This window comes from Phoxinus phoxinus, assembly GCF_949152265.1.
Source record: "Phoxinus phoxinus genome assembly, chromosome: 18".
Classification (NCBI taxonomy): domain Eukaryota; kingdom Metazoa; phylum Chordata; class Actinopteri; order Cypriniformes; family Leuciscidae; genus Phoxinus; species Phoxinus phoxinus.
In genome coordinates this window covers 602,640-623,839 of record NC_136893.1, presented here as the reverse complement: position 1 = coordinate 623,839, position 21,200 = coordinate 602,640, and the positions used below count along the sequence as shown (strand labels likewise).

At 45.6% G+C, this 21,200-nt stretch overlaps 6 protein-coding genes and 1 long non-coding RNA gene across 10 annotated transcripts; 5 read left to right on the top strand and 2 right to left on the bottom strand.

Moving 5' to 3' along the window:
- Window positions 1–416: 416 nt before the first annotated feature.
- On the top strand, window positions 417–3,041 carry LOC306986345 (uncharacterized protein). 2 transcript variants are annotated; one of them, XM_079589496.1, is made up of 3 exons: window positions 417–591; window positions 665–2,129; window positions 2,173–3,041. In XM_079589496.1, exons 1-3 carry the CDS (start codon window positions 534–536, stop codon window positions 2,186–2,188), a joined length of 1,539 nt encoding a protein of 512 aa, XP_079445622.1. In that variant the 5' UTR covers window positions 417–533; the 3' UTR covers window positions 2,189–3,041. The 2 variants fall into 2 exon arrangements, with proteins under 2 accessions (XP_079445622.1, XP_079445621.1); XM_079589495.1 differs by having other exon boundaries at window positions 665–2,999.
- A 655-nt stretch (window positions 3,042–3,696) lies between these two features.
- On the top strand, window positions 3,697–6,713 carry LOC306986343 (uncharacterized protein). The gene is made up of 2 exons (XM_079589493.1): window positions 3,697–3,853; window positions 3,925–6,713. Exons 1-2 carry the CDS (start codon window positions 3,796–3,798, stop codon window positions 5,913–5,915), a joined length of 2,049 nt encoding a protein of 682 aa, XP_079445619.1. The 5' UTR covers window positions 3,697–3,795; the 3' UTR covers window positions 5,916–6,713.
- Window positions 5,395–8,997, bottom strand: LOC306986357. The gene is made up of 3 exons (XR_013794961.1): window positions 7,901–8,997; window positions 7,705–7,855; window positions 5,395–5,953 (listed from the first exon to the last, which is right to left on the bottom strand). It is a non-coding gene; the product is annotated as an uncharacterized lncRNA (long non-coding RNA).
- LOC306986347 (uncharacterized protein) lies at window positions 7,384–9,889 on the top strand. The gene is made up of 2 exons (XM_079589500.1): window positions 7,384–7,558; window positions 7,630–9,889. The coding sequence occupies exons 1-2, from the start codon at window positions 7,501–7,503 to the stop codon at window positions 8,898–8,900; spliced, it is 1,329 nt and encodes a 442-aa protein (XP_079445626.1). The 5' UTR covers window positions 7,384–7,500; the 3' UTR covers window positions 8,901–9,889.
- Window positions 9,890–10,230: 341 nt separating this feature from the next.
- LOC306986346 (uncharacterized protein) lies at window positions 10,231–12,545 on the top strand. 3 transcript variants are annotated; one of them, XM_079589499.1, is made up of 3 exons: window positions 10,450–10,558; window positions 10,630–11,940; window positions 11,987–12,130. In XM_079589499.1, the coding sequence occupies exons 1-3, from the start codon at window positions 10,501–10,503 to the stop codon at window positions 12,016–12,018; spliced, it is 1,401 nt and encodes a 466-aa protein (XP_079445625.1). In that variant the 5' UTR covers window positions 10,450–10,500; the 3' UTR covers window positions 12,019–12,130. The 3 variants fall into 3 exon arrangements, with proteins under 3 accessions (XP_079445623.1, XP_079445625.1, XP_079445624.1); XM_079589497.1 differs by having other exon boundaries at window positions 10,231–10,558; window positions 10,630–12,545; XM_079589498.1 differs by having other exon boundaries at window positions 10,451–10,558; window positions 10,637–12,126.
- Window positions 12,546–12,688: 143 nt separating this feature from the next.
- trappc1 (trafficking protein particle complex subunit 1) lies at window positions 12,689–14,087 on the bottom strand. Its single transcript, XM_079589511.1, has 5 exons — window positions 14,052–14,087; window positions 13,776–13,874; window positions 13,499–13,569; window positions 13,169–13,307; window positions 12,689–13,067 (listed from the first exon to the last, which is right to left on the bottom strand). The coding sequence occupies exons 2-5, from the start codon at window positions 13,872–13,874 to the stop codon at window positions 12,939–12,941; spliced, it is 438 nt and encodes a 145-aa protein (XP_079445637.1). The 5' UTR covers window positions 14,052–14,087; the 3' UTR covers window positions 12,689–12,938.
- A 186-nt stretch (window positions 14,088–14,273) lies between these two features.
- psmb6 (proteasome 20S subunit beta 6) lies at window positions 14,274–20,127 on the top strand. The gene is made up of 6 exons (XM_079589508.1): window positions 14,274–14,400; window positions 15,176–15,243; window positions 16,264–16,395; window positions 18,766–18,895; window positions 19,313–19,457; window positions 19,933–20,127. Exons 1-6 carry the CDS (start codon window positions 14,305–14,307, stop codon window positions 20,058–20,060), a joined length of 699 nt encoding a protein of 232 aa, XP_079445634.1. The 5' UTR covers window positions 14,274–14,304; the 3' UTR covers window positions 20,061–20,127.
- The last annotated feature ends 1,073 nt before the right edge of the window (window positions 20,128–21,200 follow it).

Genomic DNA, 21,200 nt, shown 5'->3' with positions numbered 1-21,200 from the left:
TATTTGGTGATTTTTCACGAGTTGATGTGGAAAAATATAGTATTGCCTGGTTTCCCAGACAAATCTTAAGCCTAGACCCAGAATAAAATGGATGTTTATGTTGTTTTAACTGTAAGCATATTAAGATGTCAGTGCTATTGTTTTGTCTCAAGATGCACAGCAGTAATGTTATTTTGTAAGGCACGTTTATAAAAGCTACTCAATTTTCCTAATTGAACTAAGGCCTAATCCTGGCTTATTCTAAGCCCTGTCTGTGATTCCAGGCCTAAGTGTGTGTTTTGTTGGGCCTTCTTTCAGTGGAGGTCAATGAAGATAAGCATTGAAACTTTAGTTCTATGGGATGTGACATCAGCTAGTATGGGTGATTAATTAATTATTGATCTCATTAATTAGAAGATTAGCTCCAATAAGTTAACGAGTCATCCAGGTGTTGCAAATGGTTTTCTGTTCGGCTTTAAAAGACAGGTTTTGGTTTGAAACTTTAGCTTTTCTGGTTGAATTGTCTGTCTTAGTAGCTCAGTTCATGTTATAGAATGGGTTTGATTAAAATTGCTTTTTTGCTAGTTCTTTATCACCAGTTAGTATGGCATGGTGAGTTTAATTTTTGTTTGCCTTTAGTAAGTTTGTCTGTTTGTTTTTTTTAAATGTCAAACTTGTTTCTCAGTATTCAGCAGCGCAGTTGAAGATGGATCCTTAGATTTCTCTTTGAGTGATGTTGGGAGAGTAGTTGGAGAAAAACCTTCTGCCAACGCCACCTTCAGCCAAGACTCTCCTGAGGGGTCTGGTTCTGTGAACGCCACCTTCAGCCAGGACTCTCCTGAGGGATCTGGTTCTGTGAACGCCAGCTTCAGCCACGACTCTCCTGAGGGATCTGGTTCTGTGAACGCCACCTTCAGCCAAGACTCTCCTGAGGGATCTGGTTCTGTGAACGCCACCTTCGGCCAAGACTCTCCTGAGGGATCTGGTTCTGTGAACGCCACCTTCAGCCAAGACTCTCCTGAGGGGCCCGGTTCTGCCAACACCACCTTCAGCCACGACTCTCCTGAGGGGTCTGGTTCTGTGAACGCCACCTTCAGCCAAGACTCTCCTGAGGGATCTGGTTCTGTGAACGCCACCTTCAGCCAAGACTCTCCTGAGGGATCTGGTTCTGTGAACGCCACCTTCAGCCAAGACTCTCCTGAGGGATCTGGTTCTGTGAACGCCACCTTCAGCCAAGACTCTCCTGAGGGGCCCGGTTCTGCCAACACCACCTTCAGCCACGACTCTCCTGAGGGGTCTGGTTCTGTGAACGCCACCTTCAGCCAAGACTCTCCTGAGGGGTCTGGTTCTGTGAACGCCACCTTCAGCCAAGACTCTCCTGAGGGATCTGGTTCTGTGAACGCCACCTTCAGCCAGGACTCTCCTGAGGGATCTGGTTCTGTGAACGCCACCTTCAGCCAAGACTCTCCTGAGGGATCTGGTTCTGTGAACGCCACCTTCAGCCAAGACTCTCCTGAGGGATCTGGTTCTGTGAACGCCACCTTCAGCCAAGACTCTCCTGAGGGGCCCGGTTCTGCCAACACCACCTTCAGCCACGACTCTCCTGAGGGGTCTGGTTCTGTGAACGCCACCTTCAGCCAAGACTCTCCTGAGGGGTCTGGTTCTGTGAACGCCACCTTCAGCCAAGACTCTCCTGAGGGATCTGGTTCTGTGAACGCCACCTTCAGCCAAGACTCTCCTGAGGGATCTGGTTCTGTGAACGCCACCTTCAGCCAAGACTCTCCTGAGGGATCTGGTTCTGTGAACGCCAGCTTCAGCCAGGACTCTCCTGAGGGATCTGGTTCTGTGAACGCCACCTTCAGCCAAGACTCTCCTGAGGGATCTGGTTCTGTGAACGCCACCTTCAGCCAAGACTCTCCTGAGGGATCTGGTTCTGTGAACGCCACCTTCAGCCAAGACTCTCCTGAGGGATCTGGTTCTGTGAACGCCACCTTCAGCCAAGACTCTCCTGAGGGATCTGGTTCTGTGAACGCCACCTTCAGCCAAGACTCTCCTGAGGGATCTGGTTCTGTGAACGCCACCTTCAGCCAAGACTCTCCTGAGGGATCTGGTTCTGTGAACGCCACCTTCAGCCAAGACTCTCCTGAGGGGTCTGGTTCTGTGAACGCCACCTTCAGCCACGACTCTCCTGAGGGATCTGGTTCTGTGAACGCCACCTTCAGCTAGGATGATGCTGAGGGGCCTGGTTCTATTTTAGCCCCTGTCTATTTAACTTGTCATGAGTCAAGATTGTGTAACAAAATAAATTGTCTTTTGTAATGGCATTCATGGTTTGGTTTTTCAACTCCTTTCTTTTAGATTTGCTAAGGTTTTACAGCCACTTGGATTAATTTGTGATTGCTTCATTGTCATGGTGATAACAGGAGGTCTGTCTATTGAGGTCTGGCTTTGTCCAAGAAGTGTTCAGCTGTGAAGTACAGTGAACATTATTGGACCTTGATAGGAAAAGTGTTTAATTTTTATAGATATTCAAAGATGAGTTAATGATTGAATCTTATTTGTGGAAGCAGTTTGTAGTATTTTGCCCAACATGTATCTAGTTTGCTCCCTATGATATTCCTCAAAACCCTTGTCTTTTCATCCATGAAACAAGGCTGAAGGGGATATTTGTGACAGTCAGTCACAACAAAAGCACAATAAATGATAATGGTCCATGAGTAGTCTGAGATTCATGTGTTCATTCATTTGAAGTTCTTTCACTGTGTGACAAACAATCCAGAATGTCTGAGCCCCCCTCTTCTACACTGATATAGAATTACCTGTAACTATATGTCTGGCAGGTGTCTTCAGTCTAGGTTTGGACTGTTTCTGGTAGACTTTTAAGGATTATAAACATGGCTGGTAAAATTATTGGTGAGAAACAAGTAATTCTGTCTGATCTTTACACTGTGGCAGGAAAAAGGAAAGCCTCTGTTTTTGTGACATTCTTCCCATCCCCTGTATTATTAATTTCATGTTCTTCCGTCTGGTAAATGATATAAAGTACTTTTGGTTAAAAAGGCCAAGTATAAGAAGACTTTTATTCCAAATGCCATCAATATTTAAAATAGGAAGGGGTGGATCTTAAATTAATTGTTGAGCCCTTGTCTAAAGACAATTATTTACCCTTGTGGGGATAGACAATAAAACTTTTTTGAATTTTGAAAATATATGATTTTAGATGCATATTTGGTACTAAAAAAATTTTTTTTCAATGAGACAACTTTAATTGTACAGTCCTCTTTATTTGGTGATTTTTCACGAGTTGATGTGGAAAAATATAGTATTGCCTGGTTTCCCAGACAAATCTTAAGCCTAGACCCAGAATAAAATGGATGTTTATGTTGTTTTAACTGTAAGCATATTAAGATGTCAGTGCTATTGTTTTGTCTCAAGATGCACAGCAGTAATGTTATTTTGTAAGGCACGTTTATAAAAGCTACTCAATTTTCCTAATTAAACTAAGGCCTAATCCTGGCTTATTCTAAGCCCTGTCTGTGATTCCAGGCCTAAGTGTGTGTTTTGTTGGGCCTTCTTTCAGTGGAGGTCAATGAAGATAAGCATTGAAACTTTAGTTCTATGGGATGTGACATCAGCTAGTATGGGTGATTAATTAATTATTGATCTCATTAATTAGAAAATTAGCTCCAATAAGTTAACGAGTCATCCAGGTGTTGCAAATGGTTTTCTGTTCGGCTTTAAAAGACAGGTTTTGGTTTGAAACTTTAGCTTTTCTGGTTGAATTGTCTGTCTTAGTAGCTCAGTTCATGTTATAGAATGGGTTTGATTAAAATAGCTGTTTTGGTAGTTCTTTATCACCAGTTAGTATGGCATGGTGAGTTTAATTTTTGTTTGCCTTTAGTAAGTTTGTCTGTTTGTTTTTTAAATGTCAAACTTGTTTCTCAGTATTCAGCAGCGCAGTTGAAGATGGATCCTTAGATTTCTCTTTGAGTGATGTTGGGAGAGTAGTTGGAGAAAAACCTTCTGCCAACGCCACCTTCAGCCAAGACTCTCCTGAGGGATCTGGTTCTGTGAACGCCACCTTCAGCCAAGACTCTCCTGAGGGATCTGGTTCTGCCAACGCCACCTTCAGCCAGGACTCCCCTGAGGGATCTGGTTCTGCCAACACCACCTTCAGCCAAGACTCTCCTGAGGGATCTGGTTCTGTGAACACCACCTTCAGCCAAGACTCTCCTGAGGGATCTGGTTCTGTGAACGCCACCTTCAGCCAAGATTCTCCTGAGGGATCTGGTTCTGTGAACGCCACCTTCAGCCAAGACTCTCCTGAGGGATCTGGTTCTGTGAACGCCACCTTCAGCCAAGACTCTCCTGAGGGGCCCGGTTCTGCCAACACCACCTTTAGCCAAGACTCTCCTGAGGGATCTGGTTCTGTGAACGCCACCTTCAGCCAAGACTCTCCTGAGGGATCTGGTTCTGTGAACGCCACCTTCAGCCAAGACTCTCCTGAGGGATCTGATTCTGTGAACGCCACCTTCAGCCAAGACTCTCCTGAGGGGCCCGGTTCTGCCAACACCACCTTCAGCCAAGACTCTCCTGAGGGTACCGGTTCTGTGAACACCACCTTCAGCCAAGACTCTCCTGAGGGATCTGGTTCTGTGAACGCCACCTTCAGCCAAGACTCTCCTGAGGGATCTGGTTCTGTGAACGCCACCTTCAGCCAGGACTCTCCTGAGGGATCTGGTTCTGTGAACGCCACCTTCAGCCAAGACTCTCCTGAGGGATCTGGTTCTGTGAACGCCACCTTCAGCCAAGACTCTTCTGAGGGGCCTGGTTCTGCCAACACCACCTTCACCCAAGACTCTCCTGAGGGTACCGGTTCTGTGAACACCACCTTCAGCCAAGACTCTCCTGAGGGATCTGGTTCTGTGAACGCCACCTTCAGCCAAGACTCTCCTGAGGGATCTGGTTCTGTGAACGCCACCTTCAGCCAAGACTCTCCTGAGGGATCTGGTTCTGTGAACGCCACCTTCAGCCAAGACTCTCCTGAGGGATCTGGTTCTGTGAACGCCACCTTCAGCCAGGACTCTCCTGAGGGATCTGGTTCTGCCAACGCCACCTTCAGCCAAGACTCTCCTGAGGGATCTGGTTCTGTGAACGCCACCTTCAGCCAAGACTCTCCTGAGGGATCTGGTTCTGCCAACGCCACCTTCAGCCAAGACTCTCCTGAGGGATCTGGTTCTGTGAACGCCACCTTCAGCCAGGACTCTCCTGAGGGATCTGGTTCTGCCAACGCCACCTTCAGCCAAGACTCTCCTGAGGGATCTGGTTCTGTGAACGCCACCTTCAGCCAAGACTCTTCTGAGGGGCCCGGTTCTGCCAACGCCACCTTCAGCCAAGACTCTTCTGAGGGGCCCGGTTCTGCCAACACCACCTTCAGCCAAGACTCTCCTGAGGGATCTGGTTCTGCCAACGCCACCTTCAGCCAAGACTCTCCTGAGGGATCTGGTTCTGTGAATGCCACCTTCAGCCAAGACTCTTCTGAGGGGCCCGGTTCTGCCAACACCACCTTCAGCCAAGACTCTCCTGAGGGATCTGGTTCTGTGAACGCCACCTTCAGCCAAGACTCTCCTGAGGGATCTGGTTCTGTGAACGCCACCTTCAGCCAGGACTCTCCTGAGGGATCTGGTTCTGTGAACGCCACCTTCAGCCAGGACTCTCCTGAGGGATCTGGTTCTGTGAACGCCACCTTCAGCCAAGACTCTCCTGAGGGATCTGGTTCTGTGAACGCCACCTTCAGCCAAGACTCTCCTGAGGGATCTGGTTCTGTGAACGTCACCTTCAGCCAAGACTCTCCTGAGGGATCTGGTTCTGTGAACGCCACCTTCAGCCAAGACTCTCCTGAGGGATCTGGTTCTGTGAACGCCACCTTCAGCTAGGATGATGCTGAGGGGCCTGGTTCTATTTTAGCCCCTGTCTATTTAACTTGTCAAGATTGTGTAACAAAATAAATTGTCTTTTGTAATGGTATTCATGGTTTGGTTTTTCAACTCCTTCCTTTTAGATTTGCTAAGGTTTTACAGCCACTTGGATTAATTTGTGATTGCTTCATTGTCATGGTGATAACAGGAGGTCTGTCTATTGAGGTCTGGCTTTGTCCAAGAAGCGTTCAGCTGTGAAGTACAGTGAACATTATTGGTCTATGATAGGAGAAGTGTTTAATTTTTATAGATATTCAAAGATGAGTGAATGATATAATCTTATTTGTGGAAGCAGTTTGTAGTATTTTGCCCAACATGTATCTAGTTTGCTCCCCATGATATTCCTCAAAACCCTTGTCTTTTCATCCATGAAACAAGGCTGAAGGGGATATTTGTGACAGTCAGTCACAACAAAAGCACAATAAATGATAATGGTCCATGAGTAGTCTGAGATTCATGTGTTCATTCATTTGAAGTTCTTTCACTGTGTGACAAACAATCCAGAATGTCTGAGCCCCCCTCTTCTACACTGATATAGAATTACCTGTAACTATATGTCTGGCAGGTGTCTTCAGTCTAGGTTTGGACTGTTTCTGGTAGACTTTTAAGGACTATAAACATGGCTGGTAAAATTATTGGTGAGAAACAAGTAATTCTGTCTGATCTTTACACTGTGGCAGGAAAAAGGAAAGCCTCCGTTATTGTGACAGATTCTTTCCATCCCCTGTATTATTAATTTCATGTTCTTCTGTCTGGTAAATGATATAAAGTACTTTTGGTTAAAAAGGCCAAGTATAAGAAGACTTTTATTCCAAATGCCATCGATATTTAAAATAGGAAGGGGTGGATCTTAAATTTTTTGTTGAGCCCTTGTCTAAAGACAATTTTCTACCCCTGTGGGGATAGACAATAAAGCTTTTTTGAATTTTGAAAAGATATGATTTTAGATGCATATTTGGTACTAAAAAATTTTTTTTTCAATGAGATAACTTTAATTGTTCTGTCCTCTTTATTTGGTGATTTTTCACGAGTTGATGTGGAAAAATATAGTATTGCCTGGTTTCCCAGACAAATCTTAAGCCTAGACCCAGAATAAAATGGATGTTTATGTTGTTTTAACTGTAAGCATATTAAGATGTCAGTGCTATTGTTTTGTCTCAAGATGCACAGCAGTAATGTTATTTTGTAAGGCACGTTTATAAAAGCTACTCAATTTTCCTAATTGAACTAAGGCCTAATCCTGGCTTATTCTAAGCCCTGTCTGTGATTCCAGGCCTAAGTGTGTGTTTTGTTGGGCCTTCTTTCAGTGGAGGTCAATGAAGATAAGCATTGAAACTTTAGTTCTATGGGATGTGACATCAGCTAGTATGGGTGATTAATTAATTATTGATCTCATTAATTAGAAGATTAGCTCCAATAAGTTAACGAGTCATCCAGGTGTTGCAAATGGTTTTCTGTTCGGCTTTAAAAGACAGGTTTTGGTTTGAAACTTTAGCTTTTCTGGTTGAATTGTTTGTCTTAGTAGCTCAGTTCATGTTATAGAATGGGTTTGATTAAAATTGCTGTTTTGGTAGTTCTTTATCACCAGTTAGTATGGCATGGTGAGTTTAATTTTTGTTTGCCTTTAGTAAGTTTGTCTGTTTGTTTTTTAAATGTCAAACTTGTTTCTCAGTATTCAGCAGCGCAGTTGAAGATGGATCCTTAGATTTCTCTTTGAGTGATGTTGGGAGAGTAGTTGGAGAAAAACCTTCTGCCAACGCCACCTTCAGCCAAGACTCTCCTGAGGGGTCTGGTTCTGTGAACGCCACCTTCAGCCAAGACTCTCCTGAGGGATCTGGTTCTGTGAACGCCACCTTCAGCCAAGACTCTCCTGAGGGATCTGGTTCTGTGAACGCCACCTTCAGCCAAGACTCTCCTGAGGGATCTGGTTCTGTGAACGCCACCTTCAGCCAAGACTCTCCTGAGGGATCTGGTTCTGTCAACACCACCTTCAGCCACGACTCTCCTGAGGGGTCTGGTTCTGTGAACGCCACCTTCAGCCAAGACTCTCCTGAGGGATCTGGTTCTGTCAACACCACCTTCAGCCACGACTCTCCTGAGGGGTCTGGTTCTGTGAACGTCACCTTCAGCCAAGACTCTCCTGAGGGATCTGGTTCTGTTAACGCCACCTTCAGCCAAGACTCTCCTGAGGGATCTGGTTCTGTGAACGCCACCTTCAGCCAAGACTCTCCTGAGGGATCTGGTTCTGTGAACGCCACCTTCAGCCAAGACTCTCCTGAGGGATCTGGTTCTGCCAACACCACCTTCAGCCAGGACTCTCCTGAGGGATCTGGTTCTGTCAACACCACCTTCAGCCACGACTCTCCTGAGGGATCTGGTTCTGTGAACGTCACCTTCAGCCAAGACTCTCCTGAGGGATCTGGTTCTGTGAACGCCACCTTCAGCCAAGACTCTCCTGAGGGATCTGGTTCTGTGAACGTCACCTTCAGCCAAGACTCTCCTGAGGGATCTGGTTCTGTCAACACCACCTTCAGCCACGACTCTCCTGAGGGGTCTGGTTCTGTGAACGCCAACTTCAGCCAAGACTCTCCTGAGGGATCTGGTTCTGTCAACACCACCTTCAGCCACGACTCTCCTGAGGGGTCTGGTTCTGTGAACGCCACCTTCAGCCAAGACTCTCCTGAGGGATCTGGTTCTGTGAACGCCACCTTCAGCCAAGACTCTCCTGAGGGATCTGGTTCTGTGAACGCCACCTTCAGCCAAGACTCTCCTGAGGGATCTGGTTCTGCCAACACCACCTTCAGCCAGGACTCTCCTGAGGGATCTGGTTCTGTCAACACCACCTTCAGCCACGACTCTCCTGAGGGATCTGGTTCTGTGAACGTCACCTTCAGCCAAGACTCTCCTGAGGGATCTGGTTCTGTGAACGCCACCTTCAGCTAGGATGATGCTGAGGGGCCTGGTTCTATTTTAGCCCCTGTCTATTTAACTTGTCATGAGTCAAGATTGTGTAACAAAATAAATTGTCTTTTGTAATGGTATTCATGGTTTGGTTTTTCAACTCCTTTCTTTTAGATTGGCTAAGGTTTTACAGCCACTTGGATTAATTTGTGATTGCTTCATTGTCATGGTGATAACAGGAGGTCTGTCTATTGAGGTCTGGCTTTGTCCAAGAAGTGTTCAGCTGTGAAGTACAGTGAACATTATTGGACCTTGATAGGAAAAGTGTTTAATTTTTATAGATATTCAAAGATGAGTTAATGATTGAATCTTATTTGTGGAAGCAGTTTGTAGTATTTTGCCCAACATGTATCTAGTTTGCTCCCTATGATATTCCTCAAAACCCTTGTCTTTTCATCCATGAAACAAGGCTGAAGGGGATATTTGTGACAGTCAGTCACAACAAAAGCACAATAAATGATAATGGTCCATGAGTAGTCTGAGATTCATGTGTTCATTCATTTTGAAGTTCTTTCACTGTGTGACAAACAATCCAGAATGTCTGAGCCCCCCTCTTCTACACTGATATAGAATTACCTGTAACTATATGTCTGGCAGGTGTCTTCAGTCTAGGTTTGGACTGTTTCTGGTAGACTTTTAAGGATTATAAACATGGCTGGTAAAATTATTGGTGAGAAACAAGTAATTCTGTCTGATCTTTACACTGTGGCAGGAAAAAGGAAAGCCTCTGTTTTTGTGACATTCTTCCCATCCCCTGTATTATTAATTTCATGTTCTTCCGTCTGGTAAATGATATAAAGTACTTTTGGTTAAAAAGGCCAAGTATAAGAAGACTTTTATTCCAAATGCCATCGATATTTAAAATAGGAAGGGGTGGATCTTAAATTGTTTGTTGAGCCCTTGTCTAAAGACAATTTTCTATCCCTGATGGGATAGACAATAAAGCTTTTATTGAATTTTGAAAAGATATGATTTTAGATGCATATTTGGTACTAAAAAAATTTTTTTTCAATGAGATAACTTTAATTGTTCTGTCCTCTTTATTTGGTGATTTTTCACGAGTTGATGTGGAAAAATATAGTATTGCCTGGTTTCCCAGACAAATCTTAAGCCTAGACCCAGAATAAAATGGATGTTTATGTTGTTTTAACTGTAAGCATATTAAGATGTCAGTGCTATTGTTTTGTCTCAAGATGCACAGCAGTAATGTTATTTTGTAAGGCACGTTTATAAAAGCTACTCAATTTTCCTAATTAAACTAAGGCCTAATCCTGGCTTATTCTAAGCCCTGTCTGTGATTCCAGGCCTAAGTGTGTGTTTTGTTGGGGCTTCTTTCAGTGGAGGTCAATGAATCAGAGAAGATAAACATTGAAACTTTAGTTCTATAGGATGTGACATCAGCTAGTATGGGTGATTAATTAATTATTGATCTCATTAATTAGAAGATTAGCTCCAATAAGTTAACGAGTCATCCAGGTGTTGCAAATGGTTTTCTGTTCGGCTTTAAAAGACAGGTTTTGGTTTGAAACTTTAGCTTTTCTGGTTGAATTGTCTGTCTTAGTAGCTCAGTTCATGTTATAGAATGGGTTTGATTAAAATTGCTGTTTTGGTAGTTCTTTATCACCAGTTAGTATGGCATGGTGAGTTTAATTTTTGTTTGCCTTTAGTAAGTTTGTCTGTTTGTTTTTTAAATGTCAAACTTATTTCTCAGTATTCAGCAGCGCAGTTGAAGATGGATCCTTAGATTTCTCTTTGAGTGATGTTGGGAGAGTAGTTGGAGAAAAACCTTCTGCCAACGCCACCTTCAGCCAAGACTCTCCTGAGGGATCTGGTTCTGTGAACGCCACCTTCAGCCACGACTCTCCTGAGGGATCTGGTTCTGTGAACGCCACCTTCAGCCACGACTCTCCTGAGGGATCTGGTTCTGTGAACGCCACCTTCAGCCAAGACTCTCCTGAGGGATCTGGTTCTGTGAACGCCACCTTCAGCCAAGACTCTCCTGAGGGATCTGGTTCTGTGAACGCCACCTTCAGCCACGACTCTCCTGAGGGATCTGGTTCTGTGAACGCCACCTTCAGCCAAGACTCTCCTGAGGGATCTGGTTCTGTGAACGCCACCTTCAGCCAAGACTCTCCTGAGGGATCTGGTTCTGTGAATGCCACCTTCAGCCAAGACTCTCCTGAGGGGTCTGGTTCTGTGAACGCCACCTTCAGCCACGACTCTCCTGAGGGATCTGGTTCTGTGAACGCCACCTTCAGCCAAGACTCTCCTGAGGGATCTGGTTCTGTGAACGCCACCTTCAGCCAAGACTCTCCTGAGGGATCTGGTTCTGTGAACGCCACCTTCAGCCAAGACTCTCCTGAGGGATCTGGTTCTGTGAACGCCACCTTCAGCCAAGACTCTCCTGAGGGATCTGGTTCTGTGAACGCCAGCTTCAGCCAAGACTCTCCTGAGGGATCTGGTTCTGTGAACGCCACCTTCAGCCACGACTCTCCTGAGGGGCCCGGTTCTGCCAACACCACCTTCAGCCACGACTCTCCTGAGGGGTCTGGTTCTGTGAACGCCACCTTCAGCCAAGACTCTCCTGAGGGATCTGGTTCTGTGAACGCCACCTTCAGCCAAGACTCTCCTGAGGGATCTGGTTCTGTGAACGCCAGCTTCAGCCAAGACTCTCCTGAGGGATCTGGTTCTGTGAACGCCACCTTCAGCCAAGACTCTCCTGAGGGATCTGGTTCTGTGAACGCCAGCTTCAGCCAAGACTCTCCTGAGGGGCCCGGTTCTGCCAACACCACCTTCAGCCACGACTCTCCTGAGGGATCTGGTTCTGTGAACGCCACCTTCAGCCAGGACTCTCCTGAGGGGCCCGGTTCTGCCAACACCACCTTCAGCCACGACTCTCCTGAGGGGTCTGGTTCTGTGAACGCCACCTTCAGCCAAGACTCTCCTGAGGGATCTGGTTCTGTGAACGCCACCTTCAGCCAAGACTCTCCTGAGGGATCTGGTTCTGTGAACGCCACCTTCAGCCACGACTTTCCTGAGGGATCTGGTTCTGTGAACGCCACCTTCAGCCACGACTCTCCTGAGGGATCTGGTTCTGTGAACGCCACCTTCAGCTAGGATGATGCTGAGGGGCCTGGTTCTATTTTAGCCCCTGTCTATTTAACTTGTCATGAGTCAAGATTGTGTAACAAAATAAATTCTTTTGTAATGGTTTACATGGTTTGGTTTTTCAACTCCTTTCTTTTAGATTTGCTAAGGTTTTACAGCCACTTGGATTCATTTTTGATGGCTTCATTGTCATGGTCTGGAGGTCTGTCTTTGTCCAAGAAGTGTTCAGCTGTGAAGGACAGTGAACATTATTGGACTATGATAGGAAAAGTGTCTTTTTTATAGATATTCAAAGATGAGTGAATGATTGAGTCCTTCTTGTGGAAGCAGTTTGGAGTAGTTTGCCCAACATGAATCTAGTTTACTCCCCAAAATATTCCTCTAAACCCTTGTCTTTTCATACATGAAACAAGACTAAAGGGGACATCTGTGACTGTTAGTCACAAAAAAGCACATGATAATGATGTAGTAGCCTGAGATTCATGTGTTCATTCATTTTAAGTTCTTTCACTGTGTAGCAAAAACAATCCAAAATGTCTGAGCCCCCTTTCTGAAACCACTTGAAAACATAAGAAAATATATAATTTTAGAGGCATATTTGGTGCTGAACTATTTATTTTTTTGGTAGTTAAAAACACCTAATTAAAGTGGGACAAAAATCATACTGATTATGCTTTATTTCTTCATATTCATCTTTGCCAGTTTTGGACTGACACAAATACATCTCTTTTCATTACAAACTCACACAATTCTTGGAATGATGGCAAAAATTTATCATTTAATTTAATCAGTTTTGTAATAAAGAATCTTTTTACACTGATATTTAACAAAAGGAACTGCAATCAGAGCTCTGATTGAGGAAGCAGACGTCAAATATAAACAGAAGATGATGGTATTTTCTTGTTTTCCTGCTCAAGCCGCGCGGATGCTGAAGAACGGTAGCGCTCGGATGAAGGAGTCCAGTTTGGTGTTGAACAGGTCGCTCTGAAGAGACTCGCCCAGCACACACAGCGGGTTCTTCACGATGTACTCCACGTACAGCTGCAGTCAGACACAACCACAGATACCGCAGTAAAACCAGAGAGCATAAGTAGAGTACAGCGAGTGTGTTACCGTGCTGTAGAGTATAGCGAGTGTGTTACCGTGCTGTAGATCTGCTGCAGTGTGTCTCTGCAGTTCGGCACGCCCAGGTCTGTGTTCATCACCAGTTTGATGCCCGTTGGAGTTTCATAATAATGCAGCTTATAACGGCTGGTCTGGAACGCCAGAAACCCATCTTTCCTGAAGAGTTTAGTTAAGTAAAATAGACACACACACACTCTCTATCTATCTCTCACTCACTCACTCTATCTATCTATCTCTCTCTTTCTCTCTCTCACACACACACACACACTCTCTCTATCTATCTATCACTCACTCACTCACTCACTCTATCTCTCTCTTTCTCTCTCTCACACACACACACAGGATACATGTCCAGCGGGCTCATCTTGCTGATAAAGGACCTGATGGAGAACAGCATCCCGTACATCAGCTTAAACTCCTGACAACAGAGGGAACAGAGTAATGACGTCACTCTCATGAGCGAATCTGAAACATGACAACCGATATTTACAACTGGAAGAATATTATCATGCATGCATCGCTCTACAGGGAATTACATGAACACAAGAAACAACATAAGAATGAAACAAATAAAGAACATAAACAATACGGAGGAAATACAAGAAAAAAAGACTGCGTTTGAACCTCTTCTTTGGAGATTCCGGCCTGTTTCTTGCGGTTCCACTCGCTGTAGTGAAGACAGCTGCCATTGCGGTCAAATATGTAGAAGTTATGAACGGTCATCTGAGAGAAATGAGGCAGATCACACGATTACTGCGGAGAAGAGCGACTAATATCAGTCACACACACCGTCAGTATAACGCGGAATACAGCTAAACACGAGATAAATACTGTTCGATTAAATGCACTGCGTTTAATTCATGGTCATTGCAGTAAATGCTGATGGATTTCATTGTTTACCTTCCGCGCGGCGTCAGCCCTCAGACTGACCCGACACCTGCCTGAACAAGTATCAGAAACTCCCCTTGAAACAATTTTGGTTCTAATATGCTTCAAACGAACATTAATTAAATATATATATGATTGTTTACAAAATGTTATTCATTCCCGCTGGCTGTGTTTTCTGATTTATCAGACAGGCGCGATCGTTTAAGACAGGCACGTGTGCGGACTCCTGCCAAGGGGTCCTTCAACTAACAATTGTTGAGAGAAGATGGCCGCTACTCTGCAGTTTCCAGCTAATGTTTCATCTTTTAATAATTATAATGATGCCGTTCCTGACTGGACGCAGAGGGAAGTCAGCACAGGGGTGAGAAGCACTCATAATTATCACAATAATCGTAATTAGTTGAGTTATGGTGTCGAGAAACGCGTTTATTAGGACATAGACGGATGAAACTCGCTGAATGATGCAGCAGAACTGAACGAGTCTCACTATTCAATCACTTTTACCTCAAATATGAATTTGACTCATATTTGATGAAGTTAGCATCATTGATCATGTGTATTTTTTCCTGTTTATTACTGTGACGCTGCTTTTGCATATAAATAAATGTGACTTGATTTGGAATCTTAAACAATTCAATATAAAAGTAATTTAATGTAAGTAATTAAAAAAAATAAGTAAATCATTTTAAAATAGTTTAATATTAAAATAATTAAATGCATTTTAAATAATAAAAAATAGGTTAAATATTTGTAAATACTTTAATAATTTTGAATAGTTTGATTAAATAATTTCAAATAGTTAAATACATTTAAAATACTTTAAATAATAAATAAAGTAAATTTAAATACTTACATTTATTTAAAAAAATTTTTTTTAAATATTAAACTAAGTAAAATATTTTTAAAGACTTTTAATTAATCTAATACTTTTTAATAATTGACATTGATGATAAAATTAAATACAATTCTTAGTTTTCTGTTATTAATATTAAAGTAATATCTTAGGCCTGGTTTCACAGACAGGGCTTCGATTAAGCCAGATCAGACTTTAGTTCAATTAGGACAGTTATAAACATGCCTTAGAACAACACATTACTGATGTGTGTGTGTGTGTGTGTGTGTGTGTGTGTGTTCAGACCACCATCATGGCGGTGGAGTTTGACGGAGGAGTAGTGATGGGCGCTGACTCTCGCACCACCACCGGGTAAGAGTCGCTGCTCACGAGTCCAGCTCGCGGTCTGATGATTGTGTGTTCAACGGATGTTACGTGTGTGTGTTTAACGGATGTTGTGTGTATATAACGGATGTTGTGTGTGTTTAACGGATGTTGTGTGTGTTTAACGGATGTTACGTGTGTGTGTTTAACGGATGTTACGTGTGTGTGTTTAACGGATGTTATGTGTGTGTGTGTGTTTAACGGATGTTGTGTGTATATAACGGATGTTGTGTGTGTTTAACGGATGTTATGTGTGTGTGTTTAACGGATGTTATGTGTGTGTGTGTGTTTAACGGATGTTGTGTGTGTTTAACGGATGTTATGTGTGTGTGTTTAACGGATGTTATGTGTGTGTGTGTGTTTAACGGATGTTGTGTGTATATAACGGATGTTGTGTGTGTTTAACGGATGTTACGTGTGTGTGTTTAACGGATGTTATGTGTGTGTGTTTAACGGATGTTATGTGTGTGTGTTTAACGGATGTTACGTGTGTGTGTTTAACGGATGTTATGTGTGTGTGTTTAACGGATGTTACGTGTGTGTGTTTAACGGATGTTACGTGTGTGTGTTTAACGGATGTTACGTGTGTGTGTTTAACGGATGTTACGTGTGTGTGTTTAACGGATGTTATGTGTGTGTGTGTGTTTAACGGATGTTGTGTGTATATAACGGATGTTGTGTGTGTTTAACGGATGTTATGTGTGTGTGTGTGTTTAACGGATGTTGTGTGTGTTTAACGGATGTTGTGTGTATATAACGGATGTTGTGTGTGTTTAACGGATGTTATGTGTGTGTGTGTTTAACGAATGTTGTGTGTATATAACGGATGTTGTGTGTGTTTAACGGATGTTATGTGTGTGTGTGTGTTTAACGGATAATGTGTGTATATAACGGATGTTGTGTGTGTTTAACGGATGTTATGTGTGTGTGTGTGTGTGTTTAACGGATGTTGTGTGTATATAACGGATGTTGTGTGTGTTTAACGGATGTTGTGTGTGATCTGTGCAGCGCTTACATCGCTAACCGCGTGACGGATAAACTCACGCCGATCCACGAGCGGATCTTCTGCTGTCGCTCGGGCTCAGCGGCCGATACTCAGGCCATCGCGGACGCCGTCACGTACCAGCTGGGCTTCCACAGGTACACACACACACACACTAGAGTTCTCAACGGGTCGGGCCGGGTTCGGGTCGAAAATATAAGCAAATGACTCGGGTCGGGTCGGACCTCGGCTTAATCTTTTCCGCTCAGTGGAAAAAACAAAACAAAATGTATTAATCATCGCTGCTGTTCACCGTGAGGACGGTCTGGCTGCTGTTCACCGTGAGGACGGTCTGGCTGCTGTTCACCGTAAGGACGGTCTGGCTGCTGTTCACCGTGAGGACGGTCTGGCTGCTGTTCAGCGTGAGGACGGTCTGGCTGCTGTTCACCGGAAGGACGGTCTGGCTGCTGTTCACCGTGAGGACGGTCTGGCTGCTGTTCAGCGTGAGGACGGTCTGGCTGCTGTTCACCGGAAGGACGGTCTGGCTGCTGTTCACCGTGAGGACGGTCTGGCTGCTGTTCACCGTGAGGACGGTCTGGCTGCTGTTCACCGTGAGGACGGTCTGGCTGCTGTTCACCGTGAGGACGGTCTGGCTGCTGTTCACCGTGAGGACGGTCTGGCTGCTGTTCAGCGTGAGGACGGTCTGGCTGCTGTTCACCGGAAGGACGGTCTGGCTGCTGTTCACCGTGAGGACGGTCTGGCTGCTGTTCACCGTGAGGACGGTCTGGCTGCTGTTCACCGGAAGGACGGTCTGGCTGCTGTTCACCGGAAGGACGGTCTGGCTGCTGTTCACCGTGAGGACGGTCTGGCTGCTGTTCACCGTGAGGACGGTCTGGCTGCTGTTCACCGTGAGGACGGTCTGGCTGCTGTTCACCGTGAGGACGGTCTGGCTGCTGTTCAGCGTGAGGACGGTCTGGCTGCTGTTCACCGGAAGGACGGTCTGGCTGCTGTTCACCGTGAGGACGGTCTGGCTGCTGTTCACCGTGAGGACGGTCTGGCTGCTGTTCACCGGAAGGACGGTCTGGCTGCTGTTCACCGTGAGGACGGTCTGGCTGCTGTTCACCGTGAGGACGGTCTGGCTGCTGTTCACCGTGAGGACGGTCTGGCTGCTGTTCAGCGTAAGGACGGTCTGGCTGCTGTTCACCGTAAGGACGGTCTGGCTGCTGTTCACCGTGAGGACGGTCTGGCTGCTGTTCACCGTGAGGACGGTCTGGCTGCTGTTCACCGTAAGGACGGTCTGGCTGCTGTTCACCGGAAGGACGGTCTGGCTGCTGTTCACCGTGAGGACGGTCTGGCTGCTGTTCACCGTGAGGACGGTCTGGCTGCTGTTCACCGTAAGGACGGTCTGGCTGCTGTTCACCGTAAGGACGGTCTGGCTGCTGTTCACCGTAAGGACGGTCTGGCTGCTGTTCACCGTGAGGACGGTCTGGCTGCTGTTCACCGTAAGGACGGTCTGGCTGCTGTTCACCGTAAGGACGGTCTGGCTGCTGTTCACCGTGAGGACGGTCTGCCTGCTGTTCACCGTGAGGACGGTCTGCCTGCTGTTCACCGTGAGGACGGTCTGGCTGCTGTTCAGCGTAAGGACGGTCTGGCTGCTGTTCAGCGTAAGGACGGTCTGGCTGCTGTTCACCGTAAGGACGGTCTGGCTGCTGTTCACCGTAAGGACGGTCTGGCTGCTGTTCACCGTGAGGACGGTCTGGCTGCTGTTCACCGTAAGGACGGTCTGGCTGCTGTTCACCGTAAGGACGGTCTGGCTGCTGTTCACCGTGAGGACGGTCTGGCTGCTGTTCACCGTGAGGACGGTCTGGCTGCTGTTCACCGTGAGGACGGTCTGGCTGCTGTTCACCGTGAGGACGGTCTGGCTGCTGTTCACCGTGAGGACGGTCTGGCTGCTGTGTGTGGCGTGGCGTGCGTCATGGAGAGGGGGGAGGAGCAGATGGAGTTGGTGAGGAGTAAACCAGCCGCGGGTGAATTCACTGATATTCATGATAATACGTTTATGAGAAGCGACCGGGTTCGGGCAGATAATTCATGTTGATGTGTCGGGTTAGATCGGGCCGGGCCGGGTTGTAATTGTCAGGCCCGTTGAGAACTCGAACACACACCAGGGCCGGCCGATATAGCCCTGAATTTTTTTTTACAAAAAATACGATTTAAATAGATTCCCCCCCCCCCCCCCCCCCCCCCTACTTAAAATCAATCTGCAGATGACAAAGAAATTGTTCAAAACAAGTTTTAACTTTATTTTGTTTTGATTTTCCCTTCTGGGGTGCACTACAGCCCACACACACACACACACACACACACACACTTGTATTTGGCTGGAAATATCAACCGTTTAGATGCCGGTTGGGAATTGGATACTTGTTATAAAGTTAAAATCTTGACTCCTCTGTCTGACCCCTGAATTCTTTCTGTGACCCCTGACCTCTGTGACCTCTGACCCCTGACCTCTCTCTGGTCTCCAGCATCGAGCTGGACGAGGCTCCTCTGGTCCAGACGGCAGCGAGTCTCTTCAAGGACATGTGCTACAGATACAGAGAGGAGCTGATGGCCGGCATCATCGTGGCCGGATGGGACAAGCGCAGGGGTGGACAGGTGTGTGTGTGTGTGTGTGTGAGAGATGGTCAGATGTGTGTGTGTGCGCGCGTGTGATGGGATAAGCGCAGGGGCAAACAGCTGTCTGTGTGTGTGTGTGTGTGTGTGTGTGTGTGTGTGTGTGTGTGTGTGCTGGTGTACACGGTGCTCATCTCTCTGTGTGTGTGTGTGTGTGTGTGCGCTGGTGTACACGGTGCTCATCTCTCTGTGTGTGTGTGTGTGTGCAGGTGTACACGGTGCTCATCTCTCTGTGTGTGTGTGTGTGTGTGTGCGCTGGTGTACACGGTGCTCATCTCTCTGTGTGTGTGTGTGTGTGTGTGCGCTGGTGTACACGGTGCTCATCTCTCTGTGTGTGTGTGTGTGTGTGTGCGCTGGTGTACACGGTGCTCATCTCTCTGTGTGTGTGTGTGTGTGCAGGTGTACACGGTGCCTGTGGGAGGGATGATGACCCGGCAGCCGGTGTCGGTCGGTGGATCCGGCAGTAGTTACATCTACGGTTATGTGGATTCAAACTACAAAACTGGAATGAGCAAAGAGGAGTGTCTCAAATTCACTGCTGGAGGTCAGACACACACACACACATACAAATACTCGCACACACGCATACAAGCGCACACACACACTCATACACACACACATACACACACACTCGCATACAAGCGCACACACACACATAAAAGCGCACACACACACACACACAGAATATATAGTAAAGTGTAATTTATTCCTGTGATCAAAGCTGAGTTTATCATCATTACTCCAGTCTTCAGTGTCACATGATCCTCCAGAAATCAGTGTAATATGATGATCTGATGATCAAGACACAGTTATGATTATTATCAGTGAGGAAAAATAGCTCATATTTCTGTGGAAACCATGAGATGCCACCACTCAAAAGTTTGCTGTCCTTGATTAATAAAAGTATTACTTTCTTTTTTACATTTTGCTGACACCAAACTTTAAAATCACCAAATCATACAAATGTTTGTATCAGTCATACCATGTCTTGACGTGTGTGTGTGTGTGTGTGTGCGCAGCGCTGACTCTGGCCATGGAGCGGGACGGCTCGAGTGGAGGAGTGGTCCGGCTGGCGGTGATCTCTGAGCTGGGAGTGGAGAGGCAGGTGATCCTCGGGAACCAGTTACAGCAGTTCTCCACCGCCTGAGTCTCGCTCACGACCTCGTGTCGAGATGCTCCTCGTTAACTTCCAATAAACACGACTTCTTACAACTGCTCAGTGTGTGACTGTGTAATGAACACGCCAGTGTCAGTCGCTCTCACATCGGTGAAGATAAGATGTGTTTGACTGGCCAATGACAGACGGGATCAATATTATCCTATCTTTAGTTGAAATTGAGTGTCTCATATTTGAATCATTGATTCTGATTATAATTGACAGCTGAATTTTGAACTAAGTTATATACCGTCAAACTAAGAATTATTCAGACACCAGATATAATTTGATATTTTAGTAGTTAATAGTTCAAATGTAAGTGAGGAAAGTAAACTGACATTATTATACCCAATATTCTTCATACAGTGACTACCAGTGACACTGATCGGGACACTGTGAGCTGGTCATGTTCTGCTGAAGTGTGTGTCTGTAACTGCTAATGCTCTTTTTACACACACACACACACACACACACACACACACACACTGAACACATGAAGCATTGCTTGGTCACTGGTTGAGCTAAACTGGTATTATCTAATTGTGTAGTTAAATTTACCAGCTGACAGATATTCATCATAATTCATGTGTGAGAGTCTAACAGAAGTGTGTGTGTGTGTGTGTGAGACAGTCTAACAGAAGGATGGACAAAACCTGTGTGTGTGTGTAAGACAGTCTAACAGAAGTGTGTGTGTGTGTGAGACAGTCTAACAGAACAGAAGTGTGTGTGTGAGACAGTCTAACAGAAGTGTGTGTGTGTTTGTGAGACAGTCTAACAGAAGGATGGACAAAACCTGTGTGTATGTAAGACAGTCTAACAGAAGTGTGTGTGTGTGTGTGTGTGTGAGACAGTCTAACAGAAGGATGGACAAAACCTGTGTGTGTGTGTAAGACAGTCTAACAGAAGTGTGTGTGTGTGTGAGACAGTCTAACAGAACAGAAGTGTGTGTGTGAGACAGTCTAACAGAAGTGTGTGTGTGTTTGTGAGACAGTCTAACAGAAGGATGGACAAAACCTGTGTGTATGTAAGACAGTCTAACAGAAGTGTGTGTGTGTGTGTGTGTGTGTGTGTGTGTGAGACAGTCTAACAGAAGGTGTGTGTGTGTGTGTGTGTGTGTGTGTGTGTGTGTGC